At 38.9% G+C, this 18,476-nt stretch overlaps 1 protein-coding gene across 10 annotated transcripts in view; it reads left to right on the forward strand.

Moving 5' to 3' along the window:
• LOC135215441 (kinesin-like protein KIF3A) overlaps positions 1-18,476 on the forward strand; it is a 169,455-nt gene that overhangs the window by 122,626 nt on the left and 28,353 nt on the right. For 6 of the 10 annotated variants that reach the window (XM_064250102.1, XM_064250121.1, XM_064250129.1 and 3 more), the window contains 4 exons: positions 2,233-2,455; positions 2,609-2,718; positions 7,256-7,420; positions 11,258-11,367. In XM_064250102.1, the coding sequence (XP_064106172.1) occupies positions 2,233-2,455; positions 2,609-2,718; positions 7,256-7,420; positions 11,258-11,367 (608 nt within the window). Of the gene's footprint in view, positions 1-2,232; positions 2,456-2,608; positions 2,719-7,255; positions 7,421-11,257; positions 11,457-18,476 lie in introns of all 10 variants that reach the window. The other 4 variants (XR_010314686.1, XR_010314685.1, XM_064250160.1 and 1 more) reach the window with 2 other exon arrangements.

Here is an 18,476-nt window from a genome sequence, read left to right on the forward strand (position 1 = left end):
TGTAGGGGACACCACTTGCTGTATGCCTTGCCTGGGATGCTATAAATGGTACTAAAGGTTCTTTGCAGTGTCTCTTAAGCTCATGCAGCATTTACTTTCTGCTTTTTAATTTTCACCTCTTCCCTCTTATTTCTCTTACTTGGCTGTCCAATTCCTTTTACTTTATCTTGCTCCAATTTTCATCTCATTTTAGAACAAAATGTTACTCAGTGGTTTTGTCAAACTTATTTACAATAATAATAATAATAATGTGATGGACTCCTAAGGAGGCAGGATGCACCCCGGAACCCCACACTATGAAAACAACCCAGTCGAATAGTATGACTGTAATAAAATAAAATAATAATAATACGTAATATTAATCATCACATTTTCTCCTCTGTGGCATTCATTCAACCTCAGTTACATTGGTTTTCCATCTCACTTTTCATATATTCTCTTTATTTTCTTCCCACTTTTAACTTCCCAAACTTCAGATTTTACTTTGCTCCATTTTTCTTCTTTCATGCAAAAGTAAATCCTTTATGCAAGCCATGTAAGACCCTAGAAATGTGACTTGAGTGGTGTTATTTAAGCTGCTTTATACAGTAGTAGTAATACAATAAATACTAATCATTTGTTTAGGCCCAGTGGGTATTTTATACTGTAAACAGTACCAATGTTTTGTAATGTATCCCTTCAGCCCTTGCTGCATCACTTTCTGTCTTTTCATCTCTTCCATTTAGTGTCTTCTTGCTCCAGTTCCCATTCCCACATTAAAGAATAAATTGCTTGGGCAAGCCCTGTGATAGGCTACAGATTTGACAAGGTGGTCCGATTACACTATATTGCACTCAGTAGTGATAACTGTTTAATTCATCATTTATATTGAGATCCAAGTTGCTATATTTCCATATTTTTTTATTCAAATTGTTCAGATTATACTTTGAGAACTCCAGTTCTACTCGACATAAATTTATTTGGAGAGCATTCACAGTAGAAGCAGTTGGATATATTTGAACTATTTTTATTTCATACTTTTCAGGCATCAGAAGCATTAAACAGTAGAGCCCGAAGGAAAGCTTCATGCTGTACTTTTATATTACTTTATGGGCTCAGTGTTTTATTACATAGAAATAATTTCAGTGCACATGCTTTTTTCTGATTACAATACAAAGCTTTATTTACAAGGTAACTGAATGATGTCAGTGAGCTTAATTTAATTTCTATGGTGTTATTCTAATGCATAAATATATGCTTCTCGCATGATATTATTGCGCAAATTGCTATTCAGTTAGATGTCCGACTCTTCAGCTGAGAGTCGAGGAAGACTTAGTTCAAAAGCCAAACTTTCATAACCATTTAAAAGAATACATGAGGTACAGGCATTTATTACAGTACTATGATTGTTGTGGAATTCAGACAAAATCCTGATACACAGAAAGGGCAGGTTGCAAAGTAAGTAATGTTAATGGAAAATACATGAATTAGTTCAGTCTCCTCCTGAGGCAACAAGCAGTTAGATGGCTGGCAAAAATACTCACCAGTTTTAGACAGTGTGGATTTACGTACTCCTTTCTTGGATGTTAAAGCATGTGCATGTTGCTGCACTACATATTTGCTTTCTTACTGCACATCTGGAAAGGCATTCTTTGTGGTGCTTTTTTTATGTTGGCTTTAATGAGATGTGCCTAGAGCAGTTTCATAAGAGAGTACTATGGTTATTTTGCTGGCACTCTAATGCTGTATGTTTGAAAGGAAACTCAAAAAAATATATATTACTATGAAATAAAATTTGTACAGCTTACCAAACATTTTTATTTCAGGAATAGCGTTGTGACCTCTGTTTACTATAGAATTGGTAATTTCATAATTTGTAAAGTTAAAAAAACTACAGTAGTTTTTATAGCACCATTAAGTAAGTATAAAGTGTTGGCCAAATATATTAGAAACCTAAGAATATGATAACTGTGTTATCTTTTAGAATATATGGCAGTTAACAACTGACTGTATGGTATATACATGTAGAAAATAGCAGTACGTATAGTGTCATATACCTTGAATTTCTAGTAACAGTAGTAATTATTTTATCTACAGTTTTGTAATAATTACTGTCAAATCAAATGCATGGTAACTCACCAAGCATCTGTTACTTCGTGCATTAGGTATTAGATTTACTTAAGACAAAATATCATGATAAAAGTTTAAAAATTTTATTGTTGCATGATGTCATGTCATTTCATTTCATTTTAGTGTGTGCCGACGATCACCAATTGTGCCTGCTCAGCCCATGGTGTCTGGTGATGAGATTTTAAATGCCTCCATGACTGGGAACTTCAAAGCCTTAAATGGGATTCTGTCAGGGAGTAAAAACAGGTCCCAGGTCAGCAGCTCTTTCAGATCACGTTCTTTGCCTTCATCGTCATCCTCTTCTCAAGTGTGGATTAATCCTCTAAATGATTCCTCTAGAGGAAGGGTGAGGCTCTTTATCATTTTTCCAAGTTTTGAGCAATAATAGAAACAAAATTAAATTGTCACAGTTGTAGAATTGCATTACCAAATACCAGTACAGTATATATTTTTTCATTTATCTTCTCTATAATGATGATGATTTTTTTTCTACTTTTAGGATGTTCCTACAACTTCAGGCTCAGCTCCTGGAAGTAGCGGTAGTGGGGTACGTCATCGTTTGCCGGAGTCAATCAATAAGGAGCTTGCAAAACGACGTATTGGAAAAAGGTTAGGATCTAAAGATTAGTTAGTAATTTTCCCTTTCATGAGGTAGTGGATTTTAAAACAAGAGGTTTTGTCAAATCTATCATTTAAAGTAAATATTTTGTGAATCATTTTGATAGGAGGGTACAGTTTTAAAATGTATAAAAATCTACGTGCAGTAGTACCTCGTACTTCGAACTTAATCCGTTCCAGAAGGTTGTTCGAAGTACGATTTGTTTGAAATATGAAACAAAGATCCCCATAAGAAATAAAGCGATTCAGGATAATTCGTGCCAGCCAACCCAAAAAGTCCCCCTTTTCACATTTTTTTCTATTATTAATGTGTTCAAAAGTTACATCAAGAGTGTAAAGTAATGAAACAGTACGTTAAATTAAGTAAAATTTTCTCAATTTTATTTTTTCTGTGTACAATTTACGAACCGTTTTGTACAAATGGCGCAGGCCGGCTGGGGGATGGAGGGAGGTGAGACGGGAACCCTTTTGAGCAAACCGAATTGATTGCAGTATGCAAAGGTTGATAACAAAATGAATTTTATTCACATTAGGTACAAAGATAATTAAAGGAGTCGATAGTGTGTGTGTGTGTGTGTCCGATTGCGTCTGAGAGAGAGGGAGAAAGAGAGTGGTTCTTAAGTGCACGAAATAGATTAATTACTATGCCACAATAAATCAACTTACTGTTGGCAAACGGCAGACTTTTAAAACAATCACAAAGATTTTACAAACAAATAAGTAATAAGTCAAGAATGCAAGAAAAGGAAAGAGAAATAAAATAACCCTTTCAAGGAAGCCGCTTAACACAAACAATCGAAGGCATGCAGAAGCTGAAAGCGGCGCCAGTTTGTTTATTACAGAGCTGAGTTACTTTTACAGTAGTAAAAATATCGTAAAAAGCAATTATCACTAGATTGGTATTTTACCGTAACAAAAATAAAAGTGATTTGGGCAGATTGAGTATAAGTGAAAGAAATGGGCGAATAATCATCCCAGATCAGCTAACAAGTCAACGGGAAGCAGAGACGTTCTTCTCATTGGTACTGCTTTTATGTACATATTATTATAGTAAAGATTTTACTGTCTTCTCTCCTCAACAATACCACGACGCACAATAACTCAAAATCATTCATTCATTATTCCTAAAAAATATAAACGCTACTCCCTCTACTTCAAGTTAGCTGTGTATCACCACAATTACGAATGATTTTGTTAATCATTTGCGCTAAATTTTATTGTGAAAAGCTTTGTTCTTTCATTTCCTATTTTGTTAATATTGGTCAACTATATAGACTGCCTCACTCGGCGCACTGAACACTGGCTCAATTAAGACTATTTTTTTTATGTATTGCATTTGATTGTTTTCATACTTTATCATTACGTTAAATTTATTGAGAAATTCCCTTTTTATGTGAATTGTTATTGCTTTACATACATACATTAATATTTTAACTCTCTCTTCTCCTTCTCTCCTCAACATAATCAGCACTCCCTCGTTCAGTTTCAAGTCAGCTGGGCGTGACGTCACCGCTGTTACGTACGATTTTATACACCTTTTATGCTAAATGTTATACTGAAAGCTAAATTTTATATTAAATGCTTTATACTTTAATGTACTTTGTCGAATATTGTTATCATTAAACTATATATTGTAAATGAAAAAAAATTAATACAGTTTAACTTGTAAGACCCAGCAGGCCGTCGAATACAAGTATAAACTAGATAATCAGTCAGTTCGAAGTACGAACATTGTTGGACAAACGATGCAAAATTTTCTCGAAAATTTGGTTCGAAAAACAGAAAGTTCGACATATGAAACGTTCGACAAACGAGGTACCTCTGTATATTTAGCTGATGATTTTGATGAGGTTTTCAGTTACAAACGAAAAAGACAGGTCATGCTATACTGGTTGTTATGTTAAGTTAATAATAGATCTACCACCACTGAGAAGGATAGAGAAAGTATTCAGCTTGGTGGAGAGCAAATAAAGAGAGTTGATAAGTTTAAGTAATTGGGATCTTTTGTTAACACTGGAGGAAGTATGGAAGAAGTAAAACATCGGGTACAGGCAGGCTGGAACAACTGGAGAGCGGCCTCTGGAGTTCTTTGTGACAAAAGAGTACCGCTTAGGTTAAAAGGAAAATTTCACAAGACGGTGGTTAGAACAGCAATGCTGTATGGTACGGAAACAGCAAGCCTGAGAAAAACAGAGCATTAGAAGATGGATGTGGCAGAAATGAGAATGCTTAGGTGGATGTCTGGGGTGACAAGAGAGGATAGGATCAGAAATGACTACATAAGGGGGTCGACTAAGGTGGTGGAAGTATAAAAAAAAGTGCAGGAGAGGAGGCTGAGATGGTATGGACACCTGTTGAGGAGAGATGAGGACCACGCTGGGAGGCACACTATGGGGGTGGAGGTGCAAGGAAGAAGAAGAAGAGGGAGACCAAGAAAGAGATGGAAGGACTGTGTGAGAGGAGACTTACATGAGAAGGGAATTGATGAGGCAGAAGCGCAGGATAGAAATAGATGGAAACGGCTCATCCGAAACGGCGACCCCATATAAAAATGGGAACAAGCTGGGAAGAAGAAGAAGAATACAGGCAGTCCCCGGGTTACGACGGGGGTTCCGTTCTTGAGACGCGTCGTAACCCGAAAATCGTCGTAAGCCGGAACGACACTTGGAAATATGCCTTAAACTAAGAAAAAGTCAGGGAACTTACCTGTGTAACATGCAAGTATTGCATGATGTGAAGTGTGGTTATATTTCAATGCCAAAGGATGGTTCTTGAATCTATATAAACCTTTATTAATGAACTTGTTAATTTATACACTATACACTGTAAATCCTTATGGTAGTAATTTATACACTAGACACTGTAAATCCTTATGGTAGTAATTTATACACTATACACTGTAAATCCTTATGGTAGTATGTAGTATGTACATCCTGGAGTACACTAAAATCCCAGTCTGGTAGTTCTGGAAGGTAAAAGTATAACAATTAGTACAAAATACATAGTAGTACACCACACAAAGTCCTCAATGCTATGTAAATTATAGATATCAAGAGTGCTGACTTCTCCTCCTTGGAAAGGTACGTTCGATTTGGCATTCTTTTCCAAAATAAACCAGTCTCATCCACATTAAAGACTTGGTCAGCCGTGTAACCACCATCCTTAATTATCTCGGCCAAACCACCTGGAAAACTATCTGCTGCTTCGCTATCAGCACTAGCAGCTTCACCTTGCAGCTTCACATTATGCAAATTTGCACGAGCCTTAAAACGGTTAAACCAACCTCTACTCGCGGAAAATTCACCACCAGCACTGCCTTCTCCAAACTTTTTCACTACTGCCTCATGCAGCGCTCTAGCCTTCTCCTGGATCACACTTAAGCTCACCGGAACACGTCGCTGGTTCTGGTCCTCCAGCCAGATCATCAGGAGCTTCTCCATTTCAACAATGCTCTGGCTACGTTGCTTCTTGTTTATCACCGTTCACTTCATCGGTGCAGCATCCTTAACGTGCTTCAGAATACGTTCCTTGTCCTTCACAATGGTTACCACCGTCGTCCTGCTCAAGCCTAAAGCACGACCTATTTCGGTGTTAGTTTCTCCCTTCTCCGAACGCTTCACCACGTCATATTTTACCTCCATGGTGATGACCTTCCTCTTCTTGGATGAACTATCATCGGAGGAAGTACTTTGGCGTTTAGGAGCCATTGTAAATTCGCGAAAAAGGCAAGGAAAATCAGCAACGTCTTAGCACACAACCGAGTGAAATTCAGGTAGGCACGCGATTGAATTGGCGTGGTTTGGTATTGTTACACTTAGCGTCCTCGACCGTTCGAGGTCGTTGTTTGGTCAATTTACCATACAATTTAATAGCGTAAATTAATTTATGCGCCTCCGCTCAGAAACTAGTTCTGCATATGAGGTATCGTTAAAAAGCATAACAAAACGTCGTAACCTTGGAATTTGCGTTGTAATCTAACCAGAAACTTAGTTTTTTTAATTATGTACTGGAAACAAGCAATGATTTTTTCATTATTTGCGCTTTTGGACTGTTTTAAACTGCGCATCCCAAGCTAGTGTATTCATTTGCTCGGAAACTAGTTCCGCATATGCGGCGTCACTAAAAAAATTCAAAAAATACGACAAAAAAAGTGTCGAAAATCATCATAACCTCAAAATTTTTGTTGTAATGTAACCAAAAACATATTTTTATTATATACTGTGCTAAACTATAAAGGATTTTTATCATAGCATGCGTTTTTTAAAAGCGTCGTTAACTCGGAGCGTCGGAAGCGTCAGCGTCGTAACCTCGGAACAAGCGTCGTAACCCAGGACGGATTTTTCCATTGAATATTTAAGAAAAAGCGTCGTAACCTTGGAACGTCGTAAGCCAGAACCGTCGTAACCCGGGACCGCCTGTAATAGATCTTCATATATGTCTTTAATTATCTTAAGGTTAAAATAAACTAAAAGCATTTAAAGAGTTATCATATTTTGTAGTTAAACTTTACTCTTCATCCAATTTCTAGTCTCAATGACCTGACGGGAACCAGCAGTGGTGGCCGTGAGCGCAACAGCAGAGGTGGGCGCCGGAATAGCTGGGAAAATGCACAGGATGGTGCTGCAATGCCCTCAGTGAGAAAGCCAACTGTAAGAAACAAGAATATGTCTCCAGGAATGGGACCTGGTAAAAGGTAGGAATATATCAGTGGGCCAAAATTGACAAGTATATTATATAAAAAGTAAAGTACAGTTTTCTTTATTATTCATAATTCAATAATATATGAGACTGTACTGTCCTAGAATTAATCTGTGAGCTTTCTTACATATAACAATTCAAACTGAGGTAAAGCGCCATCTGGAGACAACTTGACTATAGTTTTCATACAAACTACTTAAAGTTACTGTTTTTAGGGCTGCTGTTTCTTACTATGGCTTGCAGAAATACCCTGTACTATAGCCTTAAACTACTACCCTAAGAGCACCTGATTACATTTTATTGCCTGTAAAGGATACAGATCTGTCTAGTTTTTGCCATTTCATGAACATTTTTACAAAATGTGTTATGTCAACTTTTGCAATGGTTTTTTGGATATACAGTACGTATTTAAATTTTCCTGATTTGTAATACTCAAGACATAGCATATTTTTTAAATTACTAGATAGTGTACAGTAAGAAAACTACTGTACACTGGAATCATAATATACTTGTCCCTTACCTTTACTTTGCTTTCTTCGTAGATGTCCAACATAACTCATTTCTGTTTTGCTACCAAGGCTTATGTATGAGCAGACTTTAAACTGTAGCTAAAAAGCAAAACAATGTAGTTCATTGAAAAATCTTGGTGACATGCTTTCCAAAGAGCAGAGTGCTTCAGCAGGGTTTTGGAGATGAAACTGAAATGATTATTCACTTTAGAATCATTCTTCGCTGAAATATGAATGCCGTTTATTCTACTGCTGTTACAGTATTCAAGTTTCCAAGACAATTTTTTAAGGCTACATACCATAAATCTTGAAGAAAGTGCATTCTACCACAACTTTTCACAAATATGTACTGTAACTGCACAACGTACTAACTGATGCACCCTCAGTTGGTGTTCCACAATCAGCATTACTATTGTTACTGTACACTGATTCATCACAGCAATTTTTTTTTCTGGAATGATGAACTATCGAGTCCCATTTTGATGCACAGTAGTGTTTGTTAGGAAATAATTGAAGTTCTATGCTGTACAGTGCTGTAACAGCTACTTAAAAGTTTGTCAAGTAAAATTTTAATCTTGGCAAATACCACATAAGTCTGTACAGTAACTGCTTATTATCCTTTGAACTGCTCTGTGGAAAGCAATTAGGTACTTTCTCTTATACTGTAGTGTAGACTATTAGACTATTTTGCTGCTAAATTTTGTAGATTCTATCTTAATATCTCCAAATTAATATTAGTAAAGCACGGGGAGAGTTCTGTCCAGTACGATACTGTACATGAAATGAGATATAGTGCAGTAACTTTTACTTCCTTCTTCACAGCATGCATGATTGTTCAAAGGAAGTCCATTTATAAAGGTAGATGCGACTAATACGTTAAAAAGGAGACGTGTGAAAGGGTTTTGCCATAACTTCAGCTATGACTCATAAATGCATCTTCTTCAGCCAGAGTAGTTGTTTCCTAATGCATAGCTAATTTATGTAAATTTTTACCAATAAAAAGCAAACAATGCTTAAGCTAGACTAAATGCAATTTAGTGTATTTGGTGACCATAGATTCTGACTAGTGTTTTGGTATCACACATTTTGTAAACCTAGTTGTTGAAATTGTATTATCCACAGATGAAAATCAGTACAGTGTATTTTAAGTTTAAGTCACATGGGTAGTAAAGGCTTAGTGCTTCATCAGTAAGACATATGGAAAGGATAATGGCTTGTTCTGGGTACTGGCTAATGTAATACTCCACGAAGAATCCTTTTACAATTCCAAGTCCTGTTTTTGGCACTGACATCAAACAGACCTACAATTGCAAGTTTGTAAATCATGAAACCAGATTAAAACGGATTAAACAAATACTAGGTAAACTATGAAGTCTCCTTTAAGGTAATTTCATTTTATTTTAATTATATCCATAGCCCATATAAAAAAAAATTTCCTGAAAGTTAGTATAAAGTAAATCCAAACCACCATATGGGATAAACAGAAGGTAGGCTCAGACAAAATGTTAAACCTGTCATGTTGTAATTGATAATCAAGTGACCTCACTGCTTTTAATACCTGTGAAGGTTCTTCACATACTAGGGATCCTAATACTCTTCAACTGCAGTACCCATATAGAATTTGTGAAAAAGAAAAATATTACATCATATATTTAAGGAAGAACAACTGAAGAAAACTGGTAAAGCAATCACAGTATCACAAACCCATAACTACTTATAAAGTATCAGAGCAGCTGGTATTAATCATTAGATGCTGCTGTCTCATAAGTTGATATTAGCAACAGATTATACTGAATCACAAGCCAGCGTTCCTGAGAGGTATCAAGAGCTACTTGGACAGAAGTTGCATTTCTAGGCAGTCTGATATCAGTATCAATAGATAGCCAGTTTGGCTATAAATACATTTTCATTGGTGACAACCAAAATGTGTATCATTCATGTCATTGTCCTTATACATAGTATTCTGAATACTATGTTAAATAGCAGCGACTCTTCCAATCCTCAAGGACCCTTTGTAACTGAGTGCATGCTGTAATTTTTTTTTATAGTATGTACTACTGTACTGTGCTACTCCTTTTGAAAGTTTACTAGCAAGCTTGTCCATAAAAGGCTATTTTCCTGAATTTTTTTTTTATAAACCAGTTAGCAGAGTTATGGAGTACAGTAAAAGTAAATTCATAGATACTCATATTTGAAAAATAGAGACGTAAAAGCCACAATAATGTATATGATATACTATATATTTTTCCAAAATACATAAAGGTTAAAAGACAGGGAGCTTTCGTCGACCTTTTTATATTTTCGAAAAATATACAGTACATATACATTATTGTGGCTTTTAACTCACCATCTCTGGTCACAGCATAGTGATACACCATAGATAATAAAAACAATAATCATTGTTGGTACACCTCAAGATAAACATCACTCTATTTAGAAAGGTATTTAGTTAGTAATATCTTGAATTCATGAGTTAGCCCCATTTTATAAGGGAGTGAATATGTGGTAATAATGTTTAGAAATATTTTGGAATAGCAGCATTGTTCGGTATGCATATTGTATGCTGTTTAAGATTATATACACCATATGTTAACTGAATATGTATTAGTATGGTTCACAAAAAATCACCTCTGCAAGACATACTACATACATACGTAATATAAATACGTAGTTAACATTCCCTCCTCATATAAGCCTCTTCTAGTCAAAAAGGATTGATAGAGTAGATTCAAGTACTAAACAGCAGTAAATATAATATGGAAGCATAATTATAAAGGCCTTTAAAGTTCATTTGAATAATGAAAAAGTTGTATGAATGCTTACAGCATAATTTGGCAATTTTTTATTACCTGCAATCCTTTTATTTCCTTGTTAAATTTGTTTAGCTTCTCATAAAGTTACTAAGGAGCATTCACTTAAAGAATGCAGCTAGTCAGTATCAAGAACTCCATGATGGGAAAGTTTTGGCATAAAAGGGCATGGCCTTAATTGCATAGCTGCAATATGTTTATTTCACTTAACCTTTGTAGACAGTAAGTACTATTATACTTGCAGTGCATTAGTAAGTGTAGGTTCTCTTCTGCATTATTAAACTCTTCCAAATTCTGGTTTGTTTATCATCTCTGGGATATTAGTGGTTTTTCTTTCTCAGTAGATCAGTAGTTATTTTCAATGTTGTCTCTCACTGCCAAGGCCTAGCGCAGAGGCAAAACACAGTTCCATGTAGCAATAGTGATTACTGTACTATTTTGGGCACTAAACACAGGAAGGAGACCCTTAGGGTGAATGAGGTATAGTATGTTGTTGACACTTGCATGTTGCAGCGGATCCCGTGAAAAGACCCGGTCTAAGTCAGTGCCACGACCTAGAATACGAGGGAAGGGTGACAGTGGCCGGGGAAATGCTGAAGGAGGTCCTGATCGTAAGCCCCCAGGTATGCGGACCTCCTAGTTGATAACGCTGCTTCTGCTGCTGCTGCTGCTGCTCCTACTACCTCTCCTGTCTGCTGCAGCTGCCACTCAGGTAGCAAGCTTTATAACAAATCAGGCCTCTTTTAGACTTACAAGGCCCCTTCACTTTACAGCTGCTTCATTTCATGATACCAAATCTGTCAACACATTTTCAGTTTTTTGTTAAGTGTTGCAAGATTGTTATTGGTTGTGTAAGTCTTCAATTGTCTTGACAACCATTTATCATCAGAAATTTATAAGCAAATGTATTTTCACACATACATGACTGCATGACTTGCACCTGGAATAAAGTATGCAAAGTGCAGTTGACTCACCACTTTAAAGTAGTATCTTTCTCATTGTTTGGTCTCACTTGAGCATGAAACTTTAATTTTGGTAAATTTTTCATTCATATACATTTATATTGTTAAATTGGTTACCTCTTGAGTGCTACTTACAGGTTTTGAAAACACTCAAAAAAGTATGTTGAAACATATGTTGTCTCCAAGACTTATTGGGTAGTTGGATATATCCTTAAGAATTTGTAAATGTCATTCACAAGTATACTGCGACCAGGTTTTTAAGTACTGTACATATTTTTAGAATTTTAAATTACACATATTTTGAAATAAACTTACTTGCACTGTTCTGAATAATTATGGTGAAGCTTGGCAAGCTTCTGAATTTCACACAGTATTTCTGAGTTAATGTGATTTTGCATTCTTGAACTGTCCAAGGGGCACTATTTCCCATGTGAGCTGCAGGTCTACTGACTGAAATGTAAGAAGTTTGAGAAAAGCCATCTTGATTTTCAAAAGGAATCCCTATCCATACTATATAACTATAAATACTGTTCTAATGAGAGTACAGGAGTACTGCACTGTAAACATTAATAGTATGTTCATTAAATAATTACTTTATAATAGAAAAGTAAATGGTATGTCCATCAAAAAATAGGTTTTGACATTGGAAAAACTCATTTTTGGTGGCTGCTGTGTGTCCTCAAAGGAGTTACACTCTCATGGTCCCCCCAGGACTCCGTAAGACAGACCAGCCAATCACAAAGAATTCTCTTATAATTGGTCTCGGCCAGAATAGTGCTTGTTGGCACAGTAATAGAGTATAAAGGACTCAGGACAGGAGGGCACTATCTACTATTCTACAACGATTACCTAGGCTCTACGTCTAACTCGCACAGATGTGACAACAACATAAGTCGGTACCATCTTCATTTACACGCCAGGTCTGTGCAAGATAAATGGTCACTCCATTCCCATGCCTTTTTGTCAAGAAAAAAGGTTGGTTTGAGGATTCACAGTGGCTACCAAAAATATGTTTTCCCTGCGTCAAAACCTGTTTTTTTTTATAGCGTAGCTGCTGTTCATCCTCAAGGGAGCTTAGAAAAGAAATTGACAGGTGATGAAATGGCCTAGCTCCTAATAAATAAATCCCAACAACCTAGATTAATTTTCGGTCTGAGGTATAGTCACAGTTTATTAACTATTTTCTTCGTTCCTGATACCTATAGGGTTTGGCACTAAAGAACAGGAAACAATACATGAACCAATATAAGTATTATTCTTGTGGTTTGAAGGTGGCTTACCTAATCATGTTGGGTCTGGCTGTAGGATTATTGTGCCTTCCCCAGCTGTATCTTAGCATGACCACCACTCGCATGGCAACAGTTTCAAGAATTTTTCATTCAAGGTAAAGTCACAGGTTATGAACAGTTTTCTTTATTCCAGATACCCATTTGGATCTGGCAATAAAGAACAAGAGATACCCAAACCTATAAATGTATTACTCATTGTGGGAGACACGAACCTAAATAAAAAATTTTCTAAGACAATTTGTATTTTTCATAGCTACAAACCTGAGGTCTTAACAGTAGGATAGGATCATTTCTAGCGCCTAGCTGGATCTGGTTAACTCGCAGATGAAAGCAAGGAATTTTGCAAGATCTGGCAATGTGTGCGTATATCGGGTGAAGAATGGTCCAGGACCACTCACCCACGCCGCAGCATCAGTCTTTCTTAAAACCGCCTGGACGAGAGTTGTGGTTGACCTCTCTCTGCCTTTGCCCATTTTTGCTTGTGTTTGAGTGTGTGTGTGTGTGATGTTATTATGGCTTCCTCTACTCCTTCTTGGCCTCGTCAACGTGTGTGCCCCGGAACTCCAGGTTTTCTGTGTTCTCGTTTTTTGGCTTCGGCTGCGACGGTCCCACACATCACTTGTAGTAGATCCTGTTCTAATGTTTGTACAATAACGGATCCCTGCACGGAACGCTGTGTGTGGCCTAGAGAGCAGTGGAAGTTATTTTATAGCAAGAGGGAGCATCATAGGGTTTCTACTCTTCCTTCGTGGGAGGGTTTTTCTTCTCTTCCCGATGCTTCGTCTCCTGCTGCTGTCACACCCCATGCTAGTGTTGTGCCTTTGTCCCCTTCCTTTTCTTCCATAGATTCATCGTTGGAAGTATCGGGAGGCCCTCAGGCTGATTTATGTAACGTTGTCCCTTCTTCCTCAGGAGTTAATTTGATTCCCAAGAGGGAGGAGGCTTTTTCATCAATGTCTTTTATTTCAGAGTCGGAGGTGTCCAAAATTGCAGCGCTTTAGGGGACGCTTGGGCTACGGGGTCCACCGACCTTGGAGGGTTTGCTGACGCACTTCTTGGATGCTCGCTACCCCCCTCCTCATGCTGTCCAGGCCCTCCCCCCTCCTCCTGGCCTCGTCTTCGTGGGTAGCCGAGGTCAGCCATATTGTATTGCTCCACCAGTGATGATTGCTGCTTCTTCGAGTCAAGAGGGAAGCCATGGCATCAGCCCCGCTAGGGACATCATGGGGTCAGTCATTTTGTATCCTTCTGATAGTGGTGTCTGCTTCCCATTCGGATCGAGGGGAAGCCGTGACATCACTGCCACTTATGATGTCACTTCCATCGATGACGTCACTCCCAGTTGTCTCCGCTGCGCTGCCTCACTCGTCTATGTCGTCATCGTTTGCTGCCATGACGTCATCTCTGCCATCCAGTTCGCTGTGTCTCCCTTCCATGTCATCGGCCCCTTCTCTTGCTGATCCATCCGAGGCTTTATGCCAGGTGGTTCTTAAGAGATTGGACTGTTTTAGAAGATAAGTTTGCTGCCATATCGGCTGGGAGGACTGGAAGCAAGCGTGTTGCATCGCCCCCACCTCCTGCGAAGAGATTGTGTTAGGAGCCAGTGCTGTCTTCCTCCCCTTCTCCCCCATCTCCACCGTGTCGGCGTATCAAGCGTTGGAAGGCAAAGAACTTTGCCCTTTCTTTGTCTATGAGTGAGGAGCAGCACGCCTGTGTTTCTGCGAGTGTTGGTGTTACTGAGAGTGTTAGTGTATCTTCCCCCCTGTGCGATCTGCAGTGGCTGCTTCATCCTGTGCATCGAGTCACGAGCGTGTTGCAACCCCCTTCGTTCGTGCACGCTGCAGGTGCTTCCGCTTCTCCTTCTCCAGGGCCTATTCGTCGCAGTAAGGATCTCAAGGCACCTGTCAAGAGGTCGAAGGTTGTGAGCGCAGAGTTGGTGCAGCAGGAGTGTTTGGCTGTCCCTTCCCCTGGTACTTCAAGGAGTTCGACTCTGAGGGATTCTCATTCTATCTTGAGTGTTCGGGATTCCTCACCAACACACGTTTGTATGTCTGCCCCACATGTGCTCGTACGCGGCCATGTTAGAGAGTCATCTGTTGGGAGAGTGCGTAGTGGTGTCCCTAGTGTTGTGGTTGGTTCGTCGCAGGAGTTGGCACTTGGATCCAGCCCAGACAGGTTAGTTGGTGTTTTGGGCTGTTTGGCTGCTGGTTCTTCTGTTAATTTACACGAGGAAGGCACTTTAGATAAGCATGCACATCCTTCTCGCCATCGGTCTCCATTGCCGGAGCAGGAGGAGGGAGACATGCAAGAGTTTTTGTCTTCCTTTACAGATGTTGTCGATTTCATTCGTGGATTCAACAATTTGGAGAGTAGGACTCAAGCTCGGTCATCTTTCACTCCTTCCTGCTTGGAAGCCTTGCTGGGAGCTATGCAGGATCTCAAGTCATCATTTCAACTTCCATTGTCAGGGCATGTCCAGTTGGTCTTGCGTAAGGTTAACGGCTCTGTTTCAGATCGGAATGGTTTGCTTCGCTCTAGGGGCTCTGCCAAGTTGTACCCCTGCCTCTCACGAGGCATAGGAAGTACTATGCTATGAACTCTGCATATTTGATGTCGCGTCATCTTATCCTGGACGTCATTCGTCTGAAGCCAGGATTGACTTTGGAGCAGGTGAGGTTGGTGGCTCCATCCTTGTCTCCACAGGATGCCTCAGCATTGGAGTCTATGGCAACCTACGTGTTGCAGATGGTTTCTTAGCTGGACTTCTGGTCAGCGGTCATTGCCAAGATAGCTTCGGACAGGTCCCCAGAGGGGTTGGTGAGTGCTTCCTCTCTTGCCAGTTTGTTGCAGTCCGGAGGCAAGGCATTGTCGTATCTTGCTCACCTCAGTGTTGATTTATGGGCTAACCTTCTCCTGATTAGAAAAGATGCGGCTTTATTCAGGATGGAAAGACCAGTTGACCCTGAGTCCTTGCTAGCACTGAGGAAGGGAGATCTTTTGGAATCGCAATTTCTGTTCCCTCGGACTGAGCTGGAGGATGCGATAGACTGGCGCCAGGCTGACACCAAGGACAGATTAGTGCACCAGGCTGTGTCTAAGTCAGAGTCTCATCCTCGGAGATGTCCGGCTCCTCCTCCTCCTCCCCCTGCCCAACAGCAGTCATGAAGGTTGTCGCCTGGTAGACCGTCAAGGAGTTCAGTTTCGGCAGGGCCTCCCCATTCGTCCCAGCATAAGTCAGAGGACCAACATCCCTTTCGCTCCCATTCCTTTAAGCTGAGAAGGGGCCTCAGGGGCAGAGGTAAAGGAGGTTGTCGGTAGGTTAGGCGTCTCTCCCTCTCCTGTGCCACGGGTGGGGGGGTGCCTGATGGGCCATTGGGCCAAGTGGCAGAATTATGGGGCGCAGAAGTGAGTGGTAGATGTCCTTTGGGTGGGGTATCTACTACCATTCAACTTCTCTCCCCTCTCTTGGACAAGCCGCTGCTGAGGAGGGTGTATCCTCCAGATTCTCTGAAGTTCTTGGCTCTCCTGGAGGAAGTGCACAAGATGCTGGACAAGGATGCAATAGAGGAAGTGGTGCATCCATCTCTGGGGTTTTACAGTCGATTGTGGATCTACTGAGTTACCTAATTATGTCAGGTCTGGCTGCAGGATTATGGCGCCTTCACCAGTTCAGGAATACTGTCTCTAATAACCACTCCGTACACTCAAAGACTGCTTCAAAAGAAATGTTTTTGAAGATATCATTTGACTTAGGAAAGTGGTGAGGATCTGCCTTTTTAAAGAGGGTCACTAAAATAATTCTCAGCCCCTTTAGAGTGTGTGATTTGTGTGCTAAAGTGTAAGAAATAGGACCATCTGGAATGTTTGCTATGACATCTAGATAAACCTTAACTGCTTGATCCAGGCATAATATTTAAATGAAATACAGTTCCTTTATCAGAAAAAGGGATTTTACCTTTAAAAAGGTCCTCATTCTTGGCCAGGAGACAACAGCAAATGATAACTAGGTGTATGAGTGGTGAAATTTTGTCCTTTTCTAAGAGAGCCCAGTACTATGCTAATCTGAGCTTCCAGTGACAAAGCAGTCAAGAAGACTGCTTTTTGCAGCAAATGAGTTGTAGTTGTATTGGGCCCATGGATTAAGCAGATGAAGCGAGTCTAAGAACCTTATTCAGGGACCAAGTAATGGGAAAACTTGCAGGAGCTGACCTTTGCAGTGTAAAAGACTAAGAATGGAATTAATAACAATTTCTACATTAGAATCAATTCCAAAACCATAAGGCAAGGCATCTGCCTATGCTGCCTTATATGCCATGATTGTTGAAATAGCAAAGCATTTGACCTTAAAAGATAAACAGAAAACTTCCAATCATTCATTCATTCATTAAAAGATAAACAAATATAAAACTGTTTTAACAAATTTCAATTGGATTCTCAGTGTAGGGGTAATCTAACCATATTTCCCATATGGGCTGGTATGTTGGATAGATGAAGTCCATAGTTTTGCACTATAGTTCGACAGATCTAAACTGATAGATTGTTTTTGTATTTGGGTAAAAACCCTGTTGCCACATTTACCAGTATCCAGTTTTAAATACCTTACTTTATAACACATAAATCAATAAATCGGTAGTTTAAAGTTTTTAGCATGTTTTGCTGGACTTGTGCGTTCACATATTGTGATTATAATTTTATTTGTAAATAAAATGAGAAATTGCATTTATAAACGTGACAGATGTTTCAAAAAACGCTGCCACTTTTCCTGTTACCTTTGACAGGCGATATGCAGGTGGCCCAAGCCTATTAAACCATGAAGTTTAAAGGAATTATCTCTTAAGCTACCCTTTGTATAAGCCCCACCGCCCGGTCTAGCTGAGAACTCTAGCACCAAAAAGAATGACTTCTTGCTTTAACAATAGTCAGTTGGAAAATTAATTTATTCCTACAGAAAGCACGCTGTGAAACGGGCAAATGCAGTTAAGCATTCCGAAAACTTGCAAACAGGCGATGCTGCAAGGGATAGCTGTTATTAAAGTAAGATCATCTAACGACGACGATTCTTTGTATTGTACATTTTGTATAGAATCATATTACAATTCTTGCGATAATTATTGTAAATAATTTTTTTTCTCCCAATGATGAGTTTATGTGCAACAACCTTAGAAAAAGTAAAAATTGTTACACGCATTAGATCGTGAGTGAAAAAGGAAATGAAATTCAAGTAAATCATAACTTGATGAATTAGAATGAGGGGGAAACCTAAAATGAAGAGCAATGAAATCCAAAATATTACAAACTTGTTTAGGAAATGGATAGTATGGCAGACGAAAAATTCAAATAATAAAAAAGAATAAATAGAAGTAATCTACTGGAAAGATTATAAGAAAATGTCATAAGACATACATACTGAATGGCAATTGCCGATTTTTATTACTTTTAATGAAAAACATCATACTATGAAATATGTAATATAATAAGCAA

The sequence above is a fragment of the Macrobrachium nipponense genome, chromosome 19 (genome assembly GCF_015104395.2).
Source record: "Macrobrachium nipponense isolate FS-2020 chromosome 19, ASM1510439v2, whole genome shotgun sequence".
NCBI lineage: Eukaryota > Metazoa > Arthropoda > Malacostraca > Decapoda > Palaemonidae > Macrobrachium > Macrobrachium nipponense.